Consider the following 24003-nt stretch of genomic DNA (forward strand, 5'->3'; position numbering starts at 1 on the left):
AAATTCTGGACTGTTTTGGGCCAACACACGCAGCCCAAATATGTACCAGTAAGTTTGGAGGTCCTCAGTGGTCAGAAATGGGACCAAAAGCGTTAAATATTAGACTCAACTGGGCTGTACAACCCTCCATGTCCCCCGTGAGCCACATATACAAAGTAACTGCATAGCTCCCATTTATCTCACATAGGTCCCACAAATATTCAGTGCACCAACCCACACAGAGCCTATGCTCATCTGGGACCATACTTGCCAAAGTTCAGCCCATGAGGGATGCATGTTCATCTTTTGTTCCCAGTAGTGATGTGTCAGTCGCGAACGAACCGGTTCAAAGAGCCGGCTCTTGTAAGTGAACGATGAGAGCCGGTTCCCGTCTAAGACCGAGCCATTTTTTTCTAAGGCTTGTCATTCAACCAATCAGAGAACAACAAGCAAGCTCCAAGCCTCCAACCCTCCGAGCTGAGACACTTGGTTTTCCTGAATGCCGATCTGCCTTCCAAAAAATAGTTGAAGAAAATGTTAAATCAGTTAAATGTTTGTTGACAGTTGTGGTTGTTTTAATCACTACCGTTGAATGCTGCTGTTTTGCACTTTGCAGAGTATTTGTTTATTTTATTACACAGAAATGGATGATTATTTAATTTAATGAGCTATTTTGTAATACCTACCTTTTGGGTTCCATTGGCTGTATTTCAGAGTTTACAAGTGATTTTTTATTGAGGTGTTTAAGTAAAAATCCAGTTATTTATATAATTGAATGTGTGAGTGCAATCAGTGAGTTATTACAAGACAGCCATAAAAACAATTGGCCATTGCAACACTATTTATTATTTTTAATATTGAACAATAATATTTTGTCCATATAGTCATGTAAAATGTGGGTAATATTGTTCTGTACCAGTGGAAATAAGTGGTAAAACAAAGAGCCATTTAGGAGCCGAAAGAGCCGGCTCCCCAAAAAGAGCCGAAATACCCATCACTAGTTCCCAGTAGAATTGATTACTCATTATCAATGCCTTCCAAACTCAACTTTATAAAAATATAAATGCCCTCCCACTGACAACATGAGCACCCTGCAGTTTTATAATTACAAATTTTAGTCTGTTGTTGCTCTGCATACTTAATAATCCAATTTCCCCCTGTGCTCAGGACCCCCACAGGGCAGGTGTGATGTGGTGGTGGAACATTGTCAGTGCTGCATTGACACTGACGTAGTGGACGCAGCCACGCCCATTTCACGAGGGAAAGCGAAAGTGGAACTGGGGCTTTGTAGGAAGCACTGCATCTCAGTTTTAGCTGAGGGTCAGACATACCTTTGTGCTCAGTTCGTCTAATAATCGCCGTAAACACCGCAAAAGAAAAAAGACGGATTTATTGTGACTACTTCGGTCAGAATCCGTCGATATGTCGCGCGCTCTGAGAACATGTCTCAGAACAACTAACCTCCAGCTCAGAACAGGCTTCACCCCTCCGTACCGTGCGCGGTTTATCAGCTTGTCGTCGTGTAAACCAACACCGTGCAAGGTCCCAACTACTGTTTTGGGCGCTTTGGCGTTCGGCGGTCGCGCAGACGCTGAGCAGAGCGCGAAAATGGTCCATGCTTTTCGGGAACACGGTTACTGTAACCTGGATACTGCTTTTATGTACACAGACGGCCAGTCGGAGACTGTTATAGGAGGCATGCAACTGCCCAAAACAGGTAACCGGCTTTTTACCCTAGTCCCTGCAGCAATGATCATGTTACCCACAAAGATCCCAGAAGTAACGGGAGAGTCTGAAAAGCTTAACGTGCCTTAATGAACTAAAACAATGACCTAGGAGCACTTGTATTACCTCAGTTACTACTGATCAAAAGCGCTCTCTGCTGCTGAAACAATTACCGTGTAACTCAAACTGAAAGTGAAAAAGAGTTAAGCATTTTTATCCCCATTTAAACCCATTATAAGCTTAACGTGGCTTATGTATACTGTTATATTTCGGTGCTCGGTTTTAGCTTACTTGTCAGTAGAGATGGAGAAAAGTTTGGTGCTCCTTAGTCATTACATTAAATCACGTTTACATTAAGCTTTTAAGACCCCCCACCCTCCAGTAACAAGTATAGATTCATTTTGGCTTTAAAGTAGTAGCCAAAATTGCAATGGCCTTTACTAAGCACTACACAACATACATGTGAAATACAATCAGAAAGATCAAATGCGCTTGCTTTGTGTGTGTTTTTGGTCTGTAACATACTGTCTATCAAGTCCTGTCCTGGAGAACCAGAAGCCAGTACATATTAGTGACTTTACTGCTCAAACCACACCCATCAAACCTGGGGTTATCATTCATTGAAAGATGACATAGTACACAGGAGAACATTTTGAAAGCATGTTGTTGTCAGGGCTGTTCTGTAAATACCGAACTCAGAGCATTATATATTGATCAGTTTTCTAAACTGGTGAAATAATACAGTTGGGTTATGTGCAAGATTACAGTATTAGTATTAGTATTAATGTAAAAAAGACATAAGCATTTAAATGCTGTTAATTCCTTTGTTAATTTCTGCCCCATATTTAGGGCTGTAAAAATAGATCATACAAAGTAGTACTATAAATATTTTTATAGTTTACTTTACTACTTTTTCAACTGTCATGATCATGACACTTTAGATTACAATATGTTGTCAAACTAAAGATTATGATTAACAGTGTTGTTTTCTGTTCTTACACCCCACTGTTTTTGTTGGCCTGTATTCTGAATAAGAAAAGATAAGACAAGATAACCCTTTAATAGGCCCACGATAGGGCAATTTACAGTGTTACAGCACCAGATGTAGAGCAAGGCACACAACAATAAAAGAGAGAAGTAGCAGATATAAAGTAGCAGATAATTGACACTATTATAATAAAGTGAGTTAGTTTATTAAAAGGGCGGCATGGTGGTGCAGCAGGTACTGTTGCAGTCACACAACTCCGGGGACCTGGAGGTTGTGGGTTTGAGTCTCACTCCGGGTGACTGTCTGTGAGGAGTGTGGTGTGTTCTCTCTGTGTCTGCATGGGTTTCCTCCGGGTGACTGTCTATGAGGAGTGTGGAGTGTTCTCTCTGTGTCTGCGTGGATTTCCTCCGGGTCACTGTCTGTGAGGAGTGTGGTGTGTTCTCCCTGTGTCTGCGTGGGTTTCCTCCGGGTGACTGTCTGTGAGGAGTGTGGTGTGTTCTCTCTGTGTCTGCGTGGGTTTTCTCCGGGTGACTGTCTGTGAGGAGTGTGGTGTGTTCTCCCTGTGTCTGCGTGGGTTTTCTCCGGGTGCTCCAGTTTCCTCCCACACTCTAAAAACAGGTGGATGGTAGGTGGATTGGAGACTAAATGTCCGTGAGTGTGTGTTGCATCCAGGGTATGTTCCTGGCTTGCGCCCAGTGATTCCGGGTAGGCTCCAGACCCACTACCGCCCCAAACTAGATGAGGATTACAGACAATTAATTAATTTATTAAAAAGTACATTTGTAAAATTATATTAATTCTATGCCTACAATCCTAAAAAAACTTGCAAATTCTCAAAATAAACAGAAAATATATTTTTTATATATATGTTAAAATATATGTTATTAGATATATTTGTTAAAATATGTAAAATTTTATTGACTAATTGTTCCAGTGACCATTTCTATAACATGCATATATTTTAGGGCTGCAACAACTAATCGATTAAATCGATTAAAATCGATTGATAAAATAGTTTGCAACTAATTTAATAATCGATTAGTTGGGTCTAAGTTATTATACACATAGGTACAGTTGCTACACGTGACGAACTCTGGAAGAAGGGTTTGAAAAATGGCGGAGGCAGTTACAGCAGAGGATAATGTTAGCACAAGCAGAGAGAAAAATGTATGACCCAAGTCATCAAAAGTATGGGAGCACTTTACATTAACGCCTTCAAGGAACAGCATTAGGTGCAAAATGTGCACAGCTGATCTCACATGGCACGGCAGCACAACATCACTGCATGGGCATCTGAAAATGAAGCCTGTTGGAGCTATGTGTGAAAGAGATTAAGTATAGTAAGTTAATTCTACTTTTTCTCTCACTCAATGTTACTAGAGCCTGCTAGAAAACCAGAGTTTTCTCTTCCACCTTAAATGTGTCAGCTTGACCAGCAGTTCCTAAACAAGCCGTAGTTTTAGTCGAGCTAACGTTAGCGACGTTAGTTTTTCTCTCACTCAATGTCACTAGAGCCTGCTAGAGTACTTGAACAAGATGTCTCATTCTTAGTAAATTTATATCACTCTTGTATTTAGCGAGTTTTCCGTTCCACCTTAAATGTGGCGGCAGTTACATTCAGAGTTAAAAAAAATCAATCCAAACGTTTTTTTAAATAATATATTTAAAGCCTTTTTCAAGGTCTTTTTTGACTGGCATTGTGTGTTAGTGTTTGAGTATCACAGCCAAGTGTATATTACATTATAAGTGTATATTACATTACATATATCTTTAAATATTGATAAATATAAAATTAATGTAACGGTTGGGTTAATTCTTCATGTAAACACTAATTTTTAATAATGGTAGGTTGTGTGTTCCTTATACAATTACAACCTTAGTTCTCTAAAATCTTAAATATCTTAACGATATCTGATCATGTGTTAGTTGAATTTCCCTTTTATCCTTAGCACATGGCATCACCCAAAATCCATTTATGTAATTTCAATTTGCCTGCATTGATGTCTGCATTTTAGATCAGTAGTTATTAACTTAAAAAAGGTGTATGTTCATATCTACACTTTCTCTCTCACCTCAGATAAAAACAGCCCAGCATTGCTGACTATGTTTTGAAGAAGATCTGCACACCACAGCAAGCAGCTGTTCTCACTGAGGGTATCCTGAATATGCGAGTAACAGACAGGAAACCAAATGTGTCTTGTCTTCCTTTTTATCCAATTAATAATCGATTAATCGAAAAAATAATCGACAGATTAATCAATTATCAAAATAATCATTAGTTGCAGCCCTAATATATTTGACTTATCATTAAAACACTGTAATTGTCGGTTTTCGGCTGACAATGGCTCTACATTGTATGATAAATACTGCACTGACCCATGATGTTTTTATAAAGTACTTATGAAAAATTTGATAAAGCAGTGAATTTTACTTTGAAACCGAGGCAATGTAGTTTAACTTCATTGTACGTAGAAATATTACTAAAGGTTGACAATTTATCAAATTTTACCAAGTCCTTGGTACACTTGCTGAGTTTGTCTCAGTGTGGAATCCTTTGCTCACACTTCATCAGTTTAAGTGCTGTCACTGCTGCCTGTGGATAAAAATAAAACATGTTCTTCATAGTTTTCACTGTGAAAATACTGCAATAATGGCACACGGCTGATGTAATGGGCAAAGATCATATGACTGACAAGAGATTGCACAAGGCAGGATTTCCAAGTTTTGGAAATAACCTAAACTGGTCAGCTTAACTCAGGAATTAAGCTGTATGGCTAACCTACTTTGTGGAATACCCCACTGGTCACAAGCATAGGAATTTGTCATTAATAATGTTAATAATTAAAATACTGTCAAACCAGTTGAACCAATGGACACTGACATTGACTTTTTACCCCCTGCCAAATCTTGATTTCTCAGTTGGAATAGCAACCAAGGCAAATCCTTGGGATGGCAAGACACTGAAACCCGAAAGTGTGCGCTATCAACTGGAAACCTCCTTAAACAGGCTGCACAGAGATTGTGTGGATATCTTTTACCTGCATGCCCCAGACCACCAGAACCCTGTTCAAGACACACTGGAGGCCTGTAATGAACTTCACAGAGAGGTAGAGGCAACCAAGTGCATCACACTTCTAATCAAGAACTGTGCTAAAGTATCATGTTGCTTATTGCTTCATGGCTTGCTTGAGCATAAGACTGAGTTACATATTCTGGGTTTTGTCTTGCAAAAAAAACCCCAAAATTTGCAAAATTTTGTAACTTTCTTTGTAAATATGCTTCCCATTATTGGTGTCAGACACAAGTCACTGAGGAGTGTATTATGGGGTATATTAAAGAGTAACAGTGATTTCTTTGATTAGAAATTAAACAATAACAAATATTAAATGCAAGTATATATATATATATATATATGTGTGTGTGTGTGTGTGTGTGTGTGTGTGCGTGTGTGTGTGTTGTTGTTGTATGGTAATGCATTAATTACATAAGTGTCGGATATGCAATAAAACATTTCCTTTTTTTTTTTCTTACTAGGGAAAGTTAAAGGAGCTGGGTTTATCAAACTATGCCTCCTGGGAAGTGGCAGAAATCTACACCATCTGCAAACACAAAAACTGGCTGCGTCCCACAGTCTACCAGGTGAATCATCTGTGCGAAGTGTAATATAAAAATATGTACTTTTGCCACTGTACTTTACACAGATTTTTTTGCACTGTGTTCTGTTTTTAAAGGGCATGTACAATGCTACCACACGACAAGTGGAGACAGAACTGATTCCCTGTTTGCGATACCTTGGTATACGTTTCTATGCTTACAATCCTCTCGCAGGTAAAGTACTGTTAAATCATCTTTAGTAGTCAAAAAGATGTCAAAATATTTGTTAATACTTTGGCTCAAAACTCACTTGCATATATGCTCACTCATGTTTACCCAAATGCTCCTCAAAGGCTGCTGTTAATTGCTTTGCATCAGTGACACCATGTATTCTTGATAAAGTAAGTTGGAGTTTATCTGTGCAGGAGGTCTGCTTACTGGCAAATATCATTACAAGGACAAGGACGGAACCCAGCCTGTGGGACGTTTCTTTGGTCATTCATGGGCTGCTGCCTACAGAGATAGGTAATAATCACATTTGTATTGTATAAGCAAGGGAGAACACACCACACTCCTCACAGACAGTCACCTGGAGGAAACCCACACAGACACAGGGAGAACACACCACACTCCTCACAGACAGTCACCTGGAGGAAACCCACACAGACACGGGGAGAACACACCACACTCCTCACAGACAGTCACCTGGAGGAAACCCACACAGACACAGGGAGAACACACCACGCTCCTCACAGACAGTCACCCAGAGGAAACCCACACAGACACGGGGAGAACACACCACACTCCTCACAGACAGTCACCCGGAGTGGGACTTGAACCCACAACCTCCAGGTCCCTGGAGCTGTGGCAGAAACACTACCTGCTGCACCACCATGTCGCCCTACATCAAAGTTGCATTGGGTCAAATCTGATTGTAAAAGGAGTGCACAAACATTTCACCCAATGTTTTATAATGGCCATAATTAAAATTGATAATAATTATAATTTGTGGCAACTGATTACAAAATTGGAATTAGTTTTATGTTGCACCTACAGCACCTATTCCATGTTACAGAAGTCTGCTGAAACTCTTTATTTGGCAAGCTGCTCAATCACTTTAAGGGTGCAAACCTCATAACTGGCATTGGGGAGTGCATTGGTATGATAATTATCCTCTTTTAGCTCAAGCTTAACGTGCATAGGTACATAAGCTACCTGGACAGGAAAATTATTCACCTTGCATGTTTAAGGTGGTAGCAAATTTAAGCCCCTGCAGATGGTATTGCATGAGGATGATTAGGCGATAAATACAGGATTCATATATTGAGAAGAGGTGGTTAAGTGCAGTGAATTTCTTGTTTGAAGTGTGGAAAATGGGTAGCAAACACGAGTGCATACATTTGGACACCACTGGCCATGGTGTGAAGGAAACGGCTGAATTTGCAGGTGTGTGGCCATGTAGAGTCATAGAGTCGAACATCAGCATCAAAAATCCTTCAGGAAATTTTCCTCCGAATTCTGGCTGGAAGTTGAAACAGACGCACAGGGACTGCCTGCATGTTTCAGAGCTTGTGAATGAAAATGAAAAATGTTTCCAGGCATGTACTGCTTTCAGAAGCCAAGCAGGTCCTTCCCAATTTATGTTTGTACAGGGAACTGCAGGCCGTGAATATATAGAACAGAGAGGCATGTGCAAGAGGCCTTTGCTTACATCTGCTCACAAATTTGCCTGGTTACAGTGGGACAAGAGACATAAAAACTGAACTGTTCATGACTGGAAAGATGTTATGTGGTCAGAAGAATCATGCAGGTTTCTGCCTTTATGTGAATGATGAAAGGCATTATGTTCATCCTAAGCTTTAGGAATCCGTCAATGAGGACATTGTGCAAGATATGGTTTAAGCTGGAGGAGCCCGTGCCATGTTCTGGGGATGTTTGTGTAGTGCAATTTTAAATGCATATTTTAAGTACATTATAGCATATGGTTTAAAACAAGCAGCCAGTGTGAACCCTGACATTTTCATCAGTGTATATAGCTGCTATGCACTTGAAAAAATGTTGCCGTTGACTTCAGTTATTTATTAGTATAGTGTCAGCTCCAGCAACTCCATTTCATTTTCAAAATTTTTGTTCATATTTGAAGAACTACTTCCTCAAAAGGTCCTCAACTGTCACAGTATGTGTGTTCTTGCTGGAAAAGTTGAATGATGGAATTGATGACTAAAAGCCTGGAATGATTAAATTGAATTATATATTTCTTGGGCAGAAAAGGCACATTTGTCAATGGTTTTTTAGGCATTTGTTGTCCTCAAAATTTGTCTTTGTTTCAGGTTCTGGAAAGAGAGCCATTTCCATGCCATAGATGGCATCCTGAGGGCTCTTGAGGCCACATATGGTTCAGAAAAGCCAACGTTAACTTCAGCAGCCTTACGCTGGATGTATCACCACTCTCAGCTGAAGGTAGAGTCCGCTCTGAAATAATATAACTAAACTGTTCAGACCTCATGTCCTGCTAGAGTTATCTATGAAGTCAAATAAGGGTCAAAAAATTTTGAGTTTGTAAAGTAATACTCATAGATGTAACGGAATTTGTAACTGCGTTTGAACAACTACATACAGGTAATTTATAGAAATAATATTTAATGTGTAGAAATGATTTTCATTTGTAAATCAAATGTCATGAATGTGTAAATCAGTATGTCTCAAATGCCTTAAAATGTGCGGTGTGGTGGAAAAAAATCCACACATTCACCTTCTCTGCTCCTCATGTGAATCTCTTTTTGCTGGTGTGGATTTTTGACCCTGTTTTGACAGCCATTGATGGACCAATAGGAAAGCTTTAACTGGATCAATCAGATCGCAAGGTTTGTTTAACCCAGGGGTCGGTAACCCGCAGCTCCATTTTATTTTAGTTTGTTCGTTTTCAAAATGTAATTCTATGAAGATTATGGCGATATGGCGATTATAACATCTAAAATATTTTAATATTTAAAATATTTTTGTCGCTCTTAATACATGTCACAACTTCCAATGTGCGTCAACACAAGGTCTTTTTTACGGAGTTAAAAATGTTTTGTTGCATGCAGAAATGTTATTTCATTTTCTCTGCAGTCGTTCATTGATTTCATAAATGTAACACAGTATAGTTTGTTTATACACAGCACAAAGGCAAAAAAAAAAACCCTGTTATGCACAGTGTTATTTCATTTAGAATTTCAAAAGGGTTTTGTGGCTCCCAGTGTTTTCTTTACTGTGTGAAACGGGTCCAAATGACTCTTTGAGTGGTAAAGGTTGCCGACTCCTGGTTTAACCAATCAGAACACTGATTTGTTGCTGTCACTCAAGTGTAGTGCCTCCAATTCTCCACCATGGCACTTAAAACCAGAGATACAAAGGAGAGTCAGGTAAGTAACAATGCTAGTTCATGATTCTTTTTGCAACAAATCGGTGTTCTGATTGGTTAAACAATCCTCGCGATTGATTGGTCCAGTTAAAGCTTTCCTATTGGTACATCAATGGCCGTCAAAACAGGGTCAAAAATCCACAGCAGCAAAAAGAGATTCACACAAGCAGAGAAAGTGAATGTGTGGATTTTTCCACCAAATTGAAAAACTCCCACGGTCACATTTGGAACCTCAGCAGTGTTTGCTTTGGTACATTTTAAGCCGTTTCAGACATACTGTGATTCACACATTAATTTGATTTACAAGTGCAAATCTTTTCTAAACATTTAATAATATTTCCTATACGTTACAAATATTTTTTCCACATTCGTGAATTTAAAATATTATTGTTGTTTTTGTTTTAAATTTGTGCATTCCAGGACATTTGTGGATTTGAATTTTAACTGTATGTAGTTGTTCAAATGCAGTTACAAATTCTGTTACATCTGTGAGTATTGTTTTACAAACTCTAAATCTTTTTGACCTTTTTTGACTCCATAGTTATCCACATTATGTTACTGTTACCCGTTATGTTATACTCAGTTCTTGGTTGAGGTCTCTGGGGATAATAAAACATCTTAATAGATTTAATTAAAAAATGAATAATAATGCAGGTTATAATGCAGGAAAAAGTGCTTTCAGGATTTCTGCCCCTTTTGCCTGGAATAACTTTAAATTTAAAATCTTTAAATCTAAAAATTAACTTAAGATTTTACATTTGAACAGTTTAAGGCTATAGTGAAGTTCATGGGGTCCAGATTGTCATTGTGTAGATGTTTTACACAAGATGTGTTTATCTGAATATGTTTTGTGTGTATTGTTTGTTGTAACTTTATGTTGGTGTGATTTTTGCCTGTGTCTTTCTTGTAAATGGGATCAGTGATCTCAGTGGGCCTAACCTGGTTAAATAAAATACACTATCCAACAAGACAGAGACCTCATTTAATACTTAAAATCTATTACAAAACAATACAATTCAACAGCTTATTAGAAAAAATAAATCCTTAGGCTATAGTTACTTTTTCAAGGTGTTCCAAAAGTTGACCCTATACACACCAACTATTGCAAAACCTTAAAGTACCTAAATTCAGTCATTACTGGCCTGTCTGAGTTCTTTTCTTGAATAATTATTGTTCTTTTATTATATGTACTTTTTATATAAGAAAAATCATGCCTAGAATTAAGCAGGATGTCCTCACACATGCAGTGATATCTGAAACTAATTTGATCACATTCTCCTTGAGCATAATTCTGAAATCACTGGCATTTTCAGGGCGATCTTGGTGATGGGGTCATCATTGGGATGTCCACCATGGAGCAGCTTCAAGAAAACTTAGCAGCAGCTGAAGAAGGTCCTTTAAAGCAGGAAGTCGTGGATGCCTTCAAGCATGGCTGGGACCTGGTAGCTCATGTGTGTCCCAACTACTTTCGCTAGATACTGACTCCAGATAAAGTAGACTCCTTTGATCTGACCTGTAACTAAACACTTCTAAATTTTGTTTATTTTACCAGAAGATTGTGTGGAAAGTTGAAATTTGATAAGAACCTGCAGACCAAAAATATTTTAAATGATTAAATGCATTATTAACCTTGTGCTGTGGTTTGCATTGCTTCATCATAAACACTAATCATGTGAACACGAGGTATGTAATAGGAAAACAACAAATTCAAACATCAACTTCAGAGATAAAACAAGCCTTAACATTTATTTTTAAAAGATAATGCACAATCTATGTATTCCTGATTCATATCAGTAAACAAATACCATAGGACCACTACTTACACAAGATGTTAGCAAATATCAGATCATAGATTTTGACTGAAATAAACCAACTACATTTAGAACCCAAAAGTGCACAGCGATTGACACAATTGAATACCCTGCTTCTTGGTTAATCAGAAGCAGAAGTACCATGGAAACTAAAATATAACCAATTTTTTAATATTGTTTTTCAGAAGTTGAAGTAAAATATCCAAAAGCAAAGTTCTCTGGCTGCTCCATCTCTCCCAACTTCATGCTTCGTTTTTTCCTGATTGTCCTCTTTGTCTGTTCCATGCGTGTTATGCTTTGAATTAGGCCATTTCAATCCCAAAGAATTTCCTTTTCTTAGATTTTTTGCTTTCATAACTCAGTGATGAGGTTTGGAATGAAAAAGGGTGCACATGATTATTATAAACTATGTCTCTAGAGGAAAAAAACATATAATGCATAACTCTAAAAATAAGGCCATTTGGGTCATGACAAAATTGAACATAAACATATAACAAAATAATCCATCTATCAGACTGATCTGACTCAAAAATGATTAGGCTGGTGTTGGATTGAGGTGTTGGTTGAGGTTGTTGAGAATTAATTAGACTGAGTCACGCGTGTGTGAATAGAGTAAAGATGTGTTATTTTAAAGTAGAGATGGAAAAGTTTACAGAGATGTTTCTTGGTGGCGACTTGGTTACACTCTCCCACTGTTTGGTCCTCTCTGGCCCTATACATGCGCTGGCTGAGCTACAATAAACTGTATCTGAAGGTGTTTGGATGCATACAAAAGCATACAAAGGGATGACGTAATTGCTGTATTTCTTCTCTATAGGTGGGTAATATTGACTTGTTTCAGATCACTTAAGATGGATCTCACTAAATTCAGTAGAGCACTAACTGCATGGAAGTAAACACACACAGAGTTCTGCAAGTTCTACGAAATTGAACAACTTAAGTTACAAATGAGTTTCTGTGGTAAATCTAAAAGTGAATAACAACTTAAGTCATGTACAAACAGTTGTTTTGTTTCAAGTTCTGCTCTGGTACACCACCAGTGGTTTCATTTTCTATTTCATAACATATTGTATAAGATATATGCAAGACATATGTGTCTTATAAAAGCTGGAACTGTCCTCTTTCCATTGGAGTGGTGTAATTTATGTAAATATTGAGACAAATAATGGGGAATCTGCTTCAAGCAAATCATATGCTGGATACTTTGGGGATTTATTACCCCAGTTTTTCAAAAAGGACAAATAGTAAGTCCATTGGACACCTAAGTCCATTATTGCTTGATAATATGTTTGGTAACCCAAACATAAGCCATGCAATGTAAATTTGTAATAATTCATAAAACATAGTCCATTTTATTTATTTATTTAACCAAAAAATCATTCACTCATTATCTGTAAGCGCCTATCCAGTTCAGGGTCACGGTGGGTCCAGAGCCTACCTGGAATCATTGGGCGCAAGGTGGGAACACACCCTGGAGGTGGGCGTGAGTCCTTCACAGGGCAACACACACACACTCACACACTGTTTGTGGAGCGTGGGAGGAAACCTATGCAGACACAGGGCAAACACACCACACTCCTCACAGACTGTCACCCGGAGGAAACCCATGCAGACACAGGGAGAACACTCCTCACAGACAGTCACCCGGAGGAAACCCACGCAGACACAGGGAGAACACACCACACTCCTCACCGACAGTCACCCGGAGAATCACCAGTCCTTCACAAGGTGACACACACTCACACATTCACTCACACCTATGGACACTATTGAGTCGTCAATCCAAATCATATTCCATTGATTTACTTTTTAGACAACTATTATCAAACCAAAAACTCCAACTACTGCCTATGAATCATATGAATGTCTTCATGTGAATATTTTTAATTTGCATTACACAAGATTATTCTAAAAACATTACTAAAATTGATAGAGCTAATACAAATAGTTAGGAGTTGAAGCAGCGGCCGCTCCAGAACCAAGCGGGTTTTTGTTTGTTTAAAAAACGTTTTATTTTTCGTTTTTTTTTTTCATTTTATTTATAACATATGGACGCAGGAACACCTGCAGTACGTATATATCACCGCCAGACACTGCTTCAATATCGCAAACAGGAAATATACAGTATCAGCGATGACCTCCAGGAGACGCTGCGGAACATCCGCTTGCTTCGGAGGCCAGGCCCTGAAGCCTCGACGTTTCCTGATGCTGGCGGCCGGGGAAGGAGACGACGCAAGCGGTGTGAGAGGAAACAGAAGCGCGGCAAGCAAGGGGGGATCCATGGAAGGCTAAGAGCTAACCCGCGCCGGCAGGCTATCCCTTCTCTCTTTCTCTCCAATGTCTGCTCGCTGGAAAATAAACTGGACTATATCAAACTTCAGCAAACTACAAGGCGAGAATACAGAGACTGCTGTGTTTTTGTTTTTACGGAGACATGGCTCAGCGACAGTATTCCCGACGCCGCCATTCAGCTAGATGGGCTAGCTGCATTTCGAGCCGACAGAGACCCAGTGCTATGCGGTAAGACTCGCGGTGGTGGATTATGTGTCTGTATTAACACTGAATGGTGTAAGAACTCTGTGCTGGTCTCTGCTTATTGTTCATCGTTAGTGGAGTTTGTGGCTGTGAGATGTAGACCTTTTTATTTACCTCGAGAATTCATCGTTGTTTACATAATCGCAGTCTATATTCCTCCCGATGCAAACACAGATCAAGCGCTGTGGGAATTATACGAAGCCATAAGTGATTTCCAAAACACACACCCGGATGGACTGTTTATTGTTGCTGGAGATTTTAATCATGCAAATCTCAAGAAAGTGTTCCCTAAATTCCACCAGTATGTGAACTTTGCTACGAGAGGAGCGAACACGCTGGATCTTGTTTACACAAACGTTCCAGACGCGTACAGGGCAGAGCCCTGCCCCCACCTCGGACACTCAGATCACATGTCTGTTATGCTAATTCCTGCATACAGACCCATCGTCAGGCGATCGAAACCTGTTCTGAAAGAGGTGAAAATCTGGCCATCAGAAGCAATCTCTACTCTTCAGGACTGTCTCGAGTGCACTGACTGGGACATGTTCAGAGAGGCTGCAACTTACAGCAACACAATCAACCTGGAGGAGTACGCATCATCAGTGACCAGCTACATAGAGAAGTGCATCGATGATGTGACCATCTCCAAGACCATCACCATCGGCTCCAACCAGAAGCCGTGGATGAATGCAGAGGTGCGTGCACTGCTGAAGGCTAGAGATGTCACTTTCAAATCAGGCGATAAGGCGGCCCTGAGAACAGCGAGGGCAAAACTCTCCAGAGCTATCAGAGAGGCAAAGCGTGCACATGGCCAGATCATTCACAGCCACTTCCAGAGCAGTAGAGACACTCGGCGCATGTGGCTGGGCATCCAGAGCATCACCAGCTACAAGACTACACCACCTGCTTGTGACGGAGATGCTTCCCTACCAGACGTGCTGAACCATTTCTACGCATGGTTTGAGGCCCAGAACAACGTAACGGCGAGAAAGTCCACCCCTTCTCCCAGCGAACAGGTGCTGTCTTTTACTGCAGCCGATGTGAGGAAAACTCTATGCAGAGTCGACCCGCGGAAAGCTGCTGGACCAGAAAATATTCCTGGCAGAGTGCTCAGAGAATGTGCAGACCAGCTTGCTGATGTCTTCACTGATATCTTCAACATCTCTCTTAGCAGCGCCATTGTTCCAACATGCTTCAAGAACACCACCATCATCCCTGTGCCTAAGAATTCTTCTGTGTCCTACCTCAATGACTATCGTCCCATTGCACTCACACCTGTCATCACAAAGTGCTTCGAGAGGCTCGTCATGAGGCACATCAAGACCCTACTTCCCCCCACACTGGTCCCTCTACAGTTCGCGTATCGTCCTAACCGTTCAACGGACGATGCCATATCCACCACGCTCCACCTGGCACTCACCCACCTGGACAAAAAAGACACATATGCCCGAATGCTGTTCATAGACTTCAGCTCAGCATTCAACACCATCATTCCTCAGCACCTGATCGGGAAGCTGAATATACTGGGCCTTAACACTTCTCTCTGCAACTGGATCCTGGACTTCCTGACTGGGAAACCTCAGTCAGTCCGGATTGGTAGGAACACCTCCAGCACCATCACACTGAACACTGGAGCCCCCCAGGGCTGTGTGCTCAGTCCACTGCTGTTCACACTGCTGACCCATGACTGTGCAGCGATGCACAGCTCAAATCATATCATCAAGTTCGCTGATGACACGACTGTGGTGGGTCTCATCAGTAAGAACAACGAGTCAGCATACAGAGAGGAGGTGCAGCGGCTAACTGACTGGTGTGAAGTCAACAACCTGTTTCTGAACGTGGACAAAAACAAAGATATGTTTGTAGACTTCAGAAAAACAAGGGGTGAGCACTTGCCGCTGAACATCGACAACTCTGCTGTGGAGATTGTCAAGAATACCAAATTCCTTGGTGTTCACCTAGCGGATGATCTCACCTGGTCCACTAACACCAGTAACATCAGAAATAAAGCCCAGCAACACCTCTACTTTCTGTGAAGGCTGAAGAAGGCTCATCTCCCACCTCCTATCCTCTCCACTTTTTACAGAGGAGTCATCGAGAGCATCATGACCAGCTGCATCACTGTCTGGTTTGGGAACTGCACTGTGGCAGATCGCAAGTCCCTCCAGCGTATCGTGAGGACAGCTGAGAAGATTATCGGTGTGTCTCTTCCCTCCATCACGGACATTTACACCACTCACTGCACCCGCAAAGCACTCAGCATTGTGGGAGATCACACACACCCTTCACACACACTCTTCAACCTACTGCCGTCTGGAAAAAGTTATCGAAGCATTCGAGCCCTCACATCCAGACTCTGTAACAGCTTCTTCCCACATGCTATCAGACTCCTGAACATCTAGAGACTGAGACTGGACTGAAGAAGCGCACACACATACACTTCTTCACGCAAACACTGGTCTGAAAATGAGTGTACTGTTTATACATATATCCTGTTTACATCATGGTTACAGCCAGTTACCGTTTACAGCACAAATACACTTTAAATTGCAGTGTCTCTCTCCCTCACCCCCCCACCCCCCAGCCCCCTGTACTTATGGTTTTGTATTGTCTCGTATTGCATTGCATTGTATTGTACTGTATGGATATTGTTTTGTATTTTCTTAGCCATATCTTTTGCACTTTAATGTGTATGCACTGTTTTATGTTGCACTAGCTTTGCACTAGTTGCACTTTAATGTTGTGTATTGTTTTATGTAGCACCTTGGTCCTGGAGGAACGCTATTTCGTTTCACTGTGTACTGTAAACACTGTATACTGCTGAACTGACAATAAACTTCTTGAACTTGAACTTGAGGCTTAAACTGAGTTTTTTAAAACACAATTATACATTTATGAGAACATATACAATTATGGGAAAAAAAGCATTTTAAAAGAAATAAAAACAAGAAGACAGATAAGTTTAATATGTGCTTTAATAGACTATATGTGAAAACAGCATGGCGCTTGGAGCAGGTCACAGAAGCTCTCGGCGCTTGTAGAAGTAGGAGAAGGAGGCATGGAGCTGTGTTAAGGACTTTAATGATGCAAAGATGGGCCACTTAGTTTTTCTTCAGTTAAGTGTTCTCTCTATGTATGCCTCTAGGTTTAGTCCTTCTGGGCTTAGGAGTATCAGGCTTAGTCTCTTTTATTTTATTTTCCACTTTGCCCTGTCAGCTATATAGTCCAAATTACTCGTCTGTCTCTGGCCTTTGCTGATCAGTAAGAAGCTAAAACTGGGTTTTTTTTCCACAGGGATTTAGGAAAATACTGGGGGATCATGTTCCCTCTCTGGAAAAAACAAGCTGTACCTTTACCGAAATCACTACCGACACACTTTATGCTGAATACAATTTCACAGGCACGCAAAATGATCAGAAAGTCATTATATTTCTGTTAATGCATTTATGCACTGAAGGTGATGTTGGGGATTCTTCTGTCCAGTAAAACTCTTCACTCCCTCTGAGCACGGATGCAGTCTTTCTTGTGAATGAGCTGGTGTTGTTTGAGAGAACTCAGTTTTGTAAAACTCTTTCCACATTCTGGGCAGTAATAAGGTTTACCGGAGTGGAGGCGTATGTGTGTCTTAAGGTTACAGAGTTGAGTAAAACCTTTACCACACTCAGAACAGGAATATGGTTTCTCTCCTGTGTGAATGCGCTGGTGTTTTCTGAGAGAAATATGTTGATTAAAACTCTTTCCACACTCTGAGCACTGATGTGGTTTCTCTCCGGTGTGAATGCGCTGGTGGATGTAAAGATGACTTATCTGAGAAAAATTCTTGCTGCACTCTGAACAGGAAAACGGTTTCTCTCCTGTGTGAATGAGCTGGTGTTTTTTGAAAGAACTCTGACAACTATAACTCTTTCCACACTCTTTACAGCGATGTGGTTTCACACCCGTGTGAATGCGCTGGTGAAGTTGCAGATTACAAAGATGTTTAAAATTCCTGCCACACTCTGAACAGGAGTACGGTTTCTCCCCAGAGTGAATGCGTTGGTGCGTGTAAAGGTTACTGATCTGAGTAAAACTCATACCACACTCTGAACAGGAAAATGGTTTTTCTCCTGTGTGCATGCGCTGATGTCTTTTGAGATAACTCTTATAATTAAAAGTCTTTCCACAATCTGAGCAGTCATATGTTTTCCCTTTGTCTGTATTTTCCCGTGTTTGTCTGCCAGGTTTGCTGGGGTGGGGAGTAGCAGCCGAGGATGTGTCCTGAGATCTGGAGTTACAGTACACCGTATCCTCGCATTTAATCTCTCCTGATCTCAGCATTGTTATGAATTCCTCTTGGTGATGTTTCTTGATGTAAGGTAGAAATAGGAGCAGGAGAAGAGTTGCAAAGGAATGTTATTCTTTTCTAGAAGAGATAAAGGAAAAAGAAGAAGGATGTTAAGCATGTCTGCAGCTGATGTATGTTTATTCCTTCATGGCTATATTATTAATTTATATATTATTTCATTGATTCATCTTTTGTAACAGCTAGATGAGGATGATGATGTGTCTGGAAGCCTATAAGGAATCTTTGGGCATAAGGCAGGAGCACACCACGGACAGTGGCACAGTCCATCACAGGGCATCACACGTACCTCTGGACAACTTCCCATAGCCATCATGTGTTTTTTTTATTGTGAGAGAAAACACACAATGGAAACCCAAACACACACTGGGAGAACACTTGCGATGATATGTAACAGGAAAATTGGTTATTTTCTCTCACTCCTGAGATTGAGGTCTGAGCACCAAGAGCCTCTCCAAATCCCAAGAGATCTAATACTTAATAAAATACTAATATAAGCAAAATAAATAGTTAACTTTATGAGATTTCTATGTTTACAGATGAATCCACCTCAGGATTTCCAGAGCCCAGACAAATTCCTTATATTTCACATGATCCTTTTCGCACAAAGAAGATTTCTGCCCCCGTTTCTGTGAGAGTGAGTTACAAACACAGTGTATACAGAGTCAAATTCTTATACAGCCCTTTACCTTCAGCAAAATCACGTCCTATATTTACCTTCAACACAGCTCCCCTCAGGCACAGTCCGCGCTCCAACAAGACCCGCCCTCTTCGTTAAGATTGGCTGGAATTTCGCTCTCTGATTGGTCGGTTTGTTAAGACGCGGCCCGCTTTTTTTTCTGAAGAGAAGTTTTAAAGGAACATGCGCGATTGTATACAGTTAAACATCCAAACAAAAATATGCAGCTAATAATATTGTGTCCCCTGCTGAATAACTAGAGCAGTGGCTCCAAAACGTTTTCTGCAATGCTCCCATTTTGTATTTTATATCTTGTATATTGTAGGGGTTTTTGCTTCTAGACTCCACTGGAATTTACTTTAAAAATTGTAATTCATAAAACAAAATGAGATGCATTAATGGAACGAAACAAAATAAGGTTAAAATAACCTCTATAATTATGACAAGTGACATGCATTATGTGTTTCATTCATTTTCTTTGCTGGTAAGGTATGATGGTAACATTATTTTCTGTTTTAAAGAAGGTGTGTTGAACACCTGTATGCTTAAAGGAGATATATTATGAATAAAACACATTGTCAGTGCATTTGTATAATAATCTGGGTATCTGGAGTCCACCAACCCACACACTGTATATCAAAACCATCCAGTCAGTTTCTTATTTGAAGTGTTCTTTACTTTAAGGCACTTTAGGTTAACCCTGCCCCTTTGTTTGTACAATCAAAACACTGGAAACTGTTTCATATGAAAGTGAACAGATGGGGTTAAACTCCTCAATGAAAGCACAATAAGCTAAGAAGTATAACTGTGCTGAGTGAAAACAAGAACAGAGTAGAAAGAGAACCAAGCAAAAATGGCACATTTGCTTATTGTGCACTTGGGTTGGGATGTACATAAGCTCATTGGCATTTAAAGGAACAGGAACTGAAAGATGCCCTTCTGAACAGGACTGGTTAGGTTTGGAACATTGCTCTGGTGTTTGACCCTTAGTGGCACTTTGACCTTTCACCTAATGCAATAACGTAATGTTTATAAAATATAGAACATTTCAAATGCTCTCTGCTGGCCTAGTAATCATCTAGTATGTAAAGACAAATTTTATATGTGCAAATAATAACTAGGAGACCATGACATAGTGTATTTTCTTTACTTTATTGTTGGAGTTGTCCTTCTTTTGCTCATGGAGGAATGTAACTTCCTCTGTTACAGCAACATTAGCCTTCAGGTCCTAGTGTCCACCCTTTACTGAGATTTTGTAAAGATGATAGCAAACTGATGAAGTAAGAAGGACATTTCACAGCAAGCAGCACAAAAAAATGTCAACACCATTATCCCTTAATGCATGTGTGCATCTTTAAATACAAATGTCTGAAGGTCCTCCCACACTTCTATTCTGGGTGAATACACTGAAGTTTTCGGAGATTCCTCTGTCCAGTAAAACTCTTCACTCTCTCTGAGGTCTGATGCGGTGTTTCAAGTGAACAAGTTGGTGTTTTTGGAGAGAACTCATCCTCGTAAATCGTTTCCCACATTCTGAGCAGTAATAAGGTTTCTCTCCAGTGTGAATGCGCTGGTGGCTGTAAAGATGACTGATCTGAGTAAAATTCATGCCACATTCTGAACAGTAGTACGGTTTCTCTCCTGTGTGAATGCGCTGGTGTTTTTTGAGAGAATTGTGTTGAGTAAAACTCTTCCCACAATCTGAGCAGTGATAAGGTTTTTCTCCAGTGTGAATGCGCTGGTGCGTTTGGAGATAAACAAGTTGAGTGAAACTCTTTCCACACTCTGAGCAGTGATGTGGTTTCACGCCTGTGTGAATGCGCTTGTGAAGCTGGAGAATACGGAGTGTTCTAAAGTTCCTTCCACACTCTGAACAGGAATGCGGTTTCTCTCCAGTGTGAAGGCGTTGGTGTAACTTAAGATTAAAACACAGACTAAAACTTTTACCACACTCTGAACAGGAATAGGGTTTCTCTCCAGAGTGAATGCGCTGGTGTTTTTTTAGACAACTCTGTCGATTAAAACTCTTTCCACACTCCGAGCAGATATAAGCTTTCCCTTTGTCTTTACATTTCTGCACTTTCTTGTCAGATGGGCTGTTGTGTGGAGCAGCCGAGGATGTTTCCTTAGAACTGGAGCTACCGTTAATTGTATCCTCACATTGAATCTCTCCTGATTTCAGCATTGTGATTATATTCTTTTGTGAGTAGAACTCTCTTGGACACAAGGAGCAGGAGAAGACTTTCTAGAAGAGAAAAAAGAAAAGGAGATGAAAGTCAAGTAGGTCTTACAGCTGGTATATATTCATCCATTCATTCTGCTATTTATTCTTCTTCTGTAACTACTTCTTCCTGATCAAGGTGGTGGTTGGTCCATGGTCTGTCAGGAACCTTTGGTCACAAGTTAGGAATGCACATATCTGTGGACAATAATTTATAGCCAATTTACCTAACAACCTGTGTTATGTGTGAGGTATATGGAGCACAATAAGCCAAACACACTGTAAGAACTCTAGCAAAATTCTAGCAAAAAAAAAAATCTAGAAAACTTGTTATATTCCCTTCTATGTGTTTTACCCATGTCTGATAGTGAGGTCTGAACACCAAGGTTCTCTCCTGAACTCATGATCTAAAGCTTTATATATATATATATATATATATATATATATATTAATCTTAGCAAAAAACAATTGTTAGCTTTCTGAGTTTTCCTTTACAGAGAAATCCACCTCAGGACCTGAATTCAGGAAAAATCTCCTACATTTTAAACGATCCTTTTCACAGAGAGCACATTTATGCCCTATTTTCTATGAAAGTGTGTTACAGACAGTCTAAACAGTGTCGAAATCTTACACGACTCTTTACCTTAAGCAAAAACACGTTCCAATTTTACCTTCAACGAACAGCTCCCCCCAGATACACTCCGCGCACCAACAAGCCCCGCCTCCTATGTTATTATTGGCTGAAAAGTCATAAGCCCTGCACTCTGATTGGCCAGTTGAGAGGCGAGCCTTGTTGCCATAACAGACCTTGTTACCTCTAACAAACTATACTTTAAAGGAACAGGCATCATTTTATACAGTGTCACTCAACTAAAAATATTCAACCACCAGCTTGATCACATTCTGATTATACCTTTATTATTCCCTGGGCACAAATCACCTCCAATAAAAAATTAAAATAAAAGTTTCTGGCTCCTAATTTAAAGTGCTTCAGTAAGTTGAATGCAGCTGTAGCCATCAGGAGGGAACAAGAGCAGTGTTTTGTGATGGTAAGGACAGGAACAGTTAAAACAATATTGTCTGTAAAATAGTGTAATTTTATGCTCAACTGAGAACTGAACAACATTGCCTTCAACCACACCAGGATGACTGAGTGGTTACACTGTTGTAATTAAGATCCAATATGTGCACACCTTGGTTTTGAACCCCACTCCTGTTAGCAGCCCTTTAATTTAATCTTAACATAACTAAGAAATAAATATTATTAATATAGTTAAGACTTAATTATTTTTTTATTTGATATCACTACATTTCCCAAAAGTATCACAATTTTAAGATCATCTAAATACTACACAAATACATATCCAGACCTGGATGCCTGAGTGGTTAAGGCATTGGACTTAACCTATGTTTGGTGCTTGCCCTTGTGGGTTTGAACCCCACTCATTGTAGTTTACAAGCTGTGGAACAAATGGAGTTCCGTTCTATCTGCTATTGGGCATGGCAATCTTGTCTTCAGTCAGTTTTCTTTCAAATACGACACAAAAAGTTTGGGCTTGAACTTAGCAAATTTGTTAGCCATTTAAAAAATGTTACATGCTGTCCTGGCTTTAAACCTGACTTGTAGTAATAATGTGTTTCAGTAGACAAAACATTTATTAATTTTTTGGAAATTAATTTCTGAGATATTTAGAGCAGTTTTCACCCAGCCATGTGGCGAGTGTGTTTTTATGGAAATATATTATTCATGACATATAAAGCTGTATATTAAATAAAGCAATACACACGTTTATTAGGACCCCGGAATGGTCTCTTAGAAAAGGGGTGTAATATTCCCCCTCTGAATACCTTTGAAAAGATGGTATTGCTCCCAATGTGGTTCTTTTAAAGGACACATGAAAGGAATAGGATTTGAATCCACAAAATAAAATATCCATTTGCTATAAAATCTAATGTCTTAACCACTCACATTTACTGGCTCAGCAAATTTATTCTATATGTGTGTTTCAAAATAGTTTTAGACCATCACACTGTAAAGTGAGTATCTAAAATCACAGTCGTAGCATCCTACTGCATTCGTAGTTTAATTTGAAACCAAGGTCACTACATTTCCCGAAAGTATTGCAGTTTTAAGATAATCTAAGTGTTTAACTACACAAACTTACAGCTGCAACAGGATGGCTGAGTGGTTAAGGCGTTGGACTTAAGATCCAATGGGCACGTGCCCTCGTGGGTTCAAACCCTACTCCTGGTAGCTGTCCTTTAATTAGGTGACAAATGAGAAGAAAAAACCCTGGGACTAAACCGACAAAATTGGTGGAAAGGAATGGGAAAAACACGAATAAGCAGTTAATGTTAGCCTCACAATATAACCAGGTAAAAGTTTGCTTTTGAAGGAATAAAGAGGATAAAACAACTTCAGCCATGAACAAGTCTCACATTTAAGGTGGAATGGAATAAGTTGGCTCGCCAGTATCAGGAACGAAATCTAAACCAACTGGATTTTGTGTAGGGTAAAGTTAAAATATCAGACATTAAAGAAATACAGAGAAGCACTCAGATATGAAACAACAGTTGGGGAAAGAGAAACACATGTTACAGAAGGTTATCAGCCAAATATTCTTGTATTATTAATGAATTAATTACTTTTTTTATAAGGACAAATAAAGAGTAGCAGATCTTTAAATAGCATATTTATTTTACTGCTGGACCTTCCACTCTTCCTC

General features: G+C 39.8%; 2 protein-coding genes and 1 non-coding gene across 3 annotated transcripts in view; 2 read left to right on the top strand and 1 right to left on the bottom strand.

Annotated features, from left to right (window-relative positions):
* The window catches only part of LOC136687403 (zinc finger protein 850-like), a 59566-nt gene that overhangs the window by 33612 nt on the left and 1951 nt on the right, over positions 1-24003 (bottom strand). The window contains exons 3-4 of the mRNA XM_066661788.1: positions 20540-21114; positions 17545-18154 (exon numbers count right to left, since the gene is read on the bottom strand). Coding sequence (XP_066517885.1) covers positions 17545-18154; positions 20540-21114 — 1185 coding nt within the window. The remainder of the gene's footprint in view (positions 1-17544; positions 18155-20539; positions 21115-24003) is intronic.
* On the top strand, positions 1402-11164 carry LOC136687667 (aflatoxin B1 aldehyde reductase member 4-like). The gene is made up of 7 exons (XM_066662184.1): positions 1402-1696; positions 5612-5799; positions 6227-6331; positions 6424-6520; positions 6712-6811; positions 8617-8746; positions 11003-11164. The coding sequence occupies exons 1-7, from the start codon at positions 1402-1404 to the stop codon at positions 11162-11164; spliced, it is 1077 nt and encodes a 358-aa protein (XP_066518281.1).
* trnal-uaa (transfer RNA leucine (anticodon UAA)) lies at positions 23449-23531 on the top strand. Its single transcript has one exon. It is a non-coding gene; the product is annotated as a tRNA-Leu (tRNA).

This window comes from Hoplias malabaricus, chromosome 2 (genome assembly GCF_029633855.1).
Source record: "Hoplias malabaricus isolate fHopMal1 chromosome 2, fHopMal1.hap1, whole genome shotgun sequence".
NCBI lineage: Eukaryota > Metazoa > Chordata > Actinopteri > Characiformes > Erythrinidae > Hoplias > Hoplias malabaricus.

Bases quoted from the DNA above. Each gene is read 5' to 3' on its own strand.
- LOC136687667 (XM_066662184.1), top strand. From the start codon at position 1,402: ATGTCGCGCGCTCTGAGAACATGTCTCAGAACAACTAACCTCCAGCTC. The intron at 6,521-6,711 runs GTAAAGTACTGT...TTATCTGTGCAG, and splicing joins TGCTTACAATCCTCTCGCAG to GAGGTCTGCTTACTGGCAAA. The intron at 8,747-11,002 runs GTAGAGTCCGCT...TGGCATTTTCAG, and splicing joins ATCACCACTCTCAGCTGAAG to GGCGATCTTGGTGATGGGGT.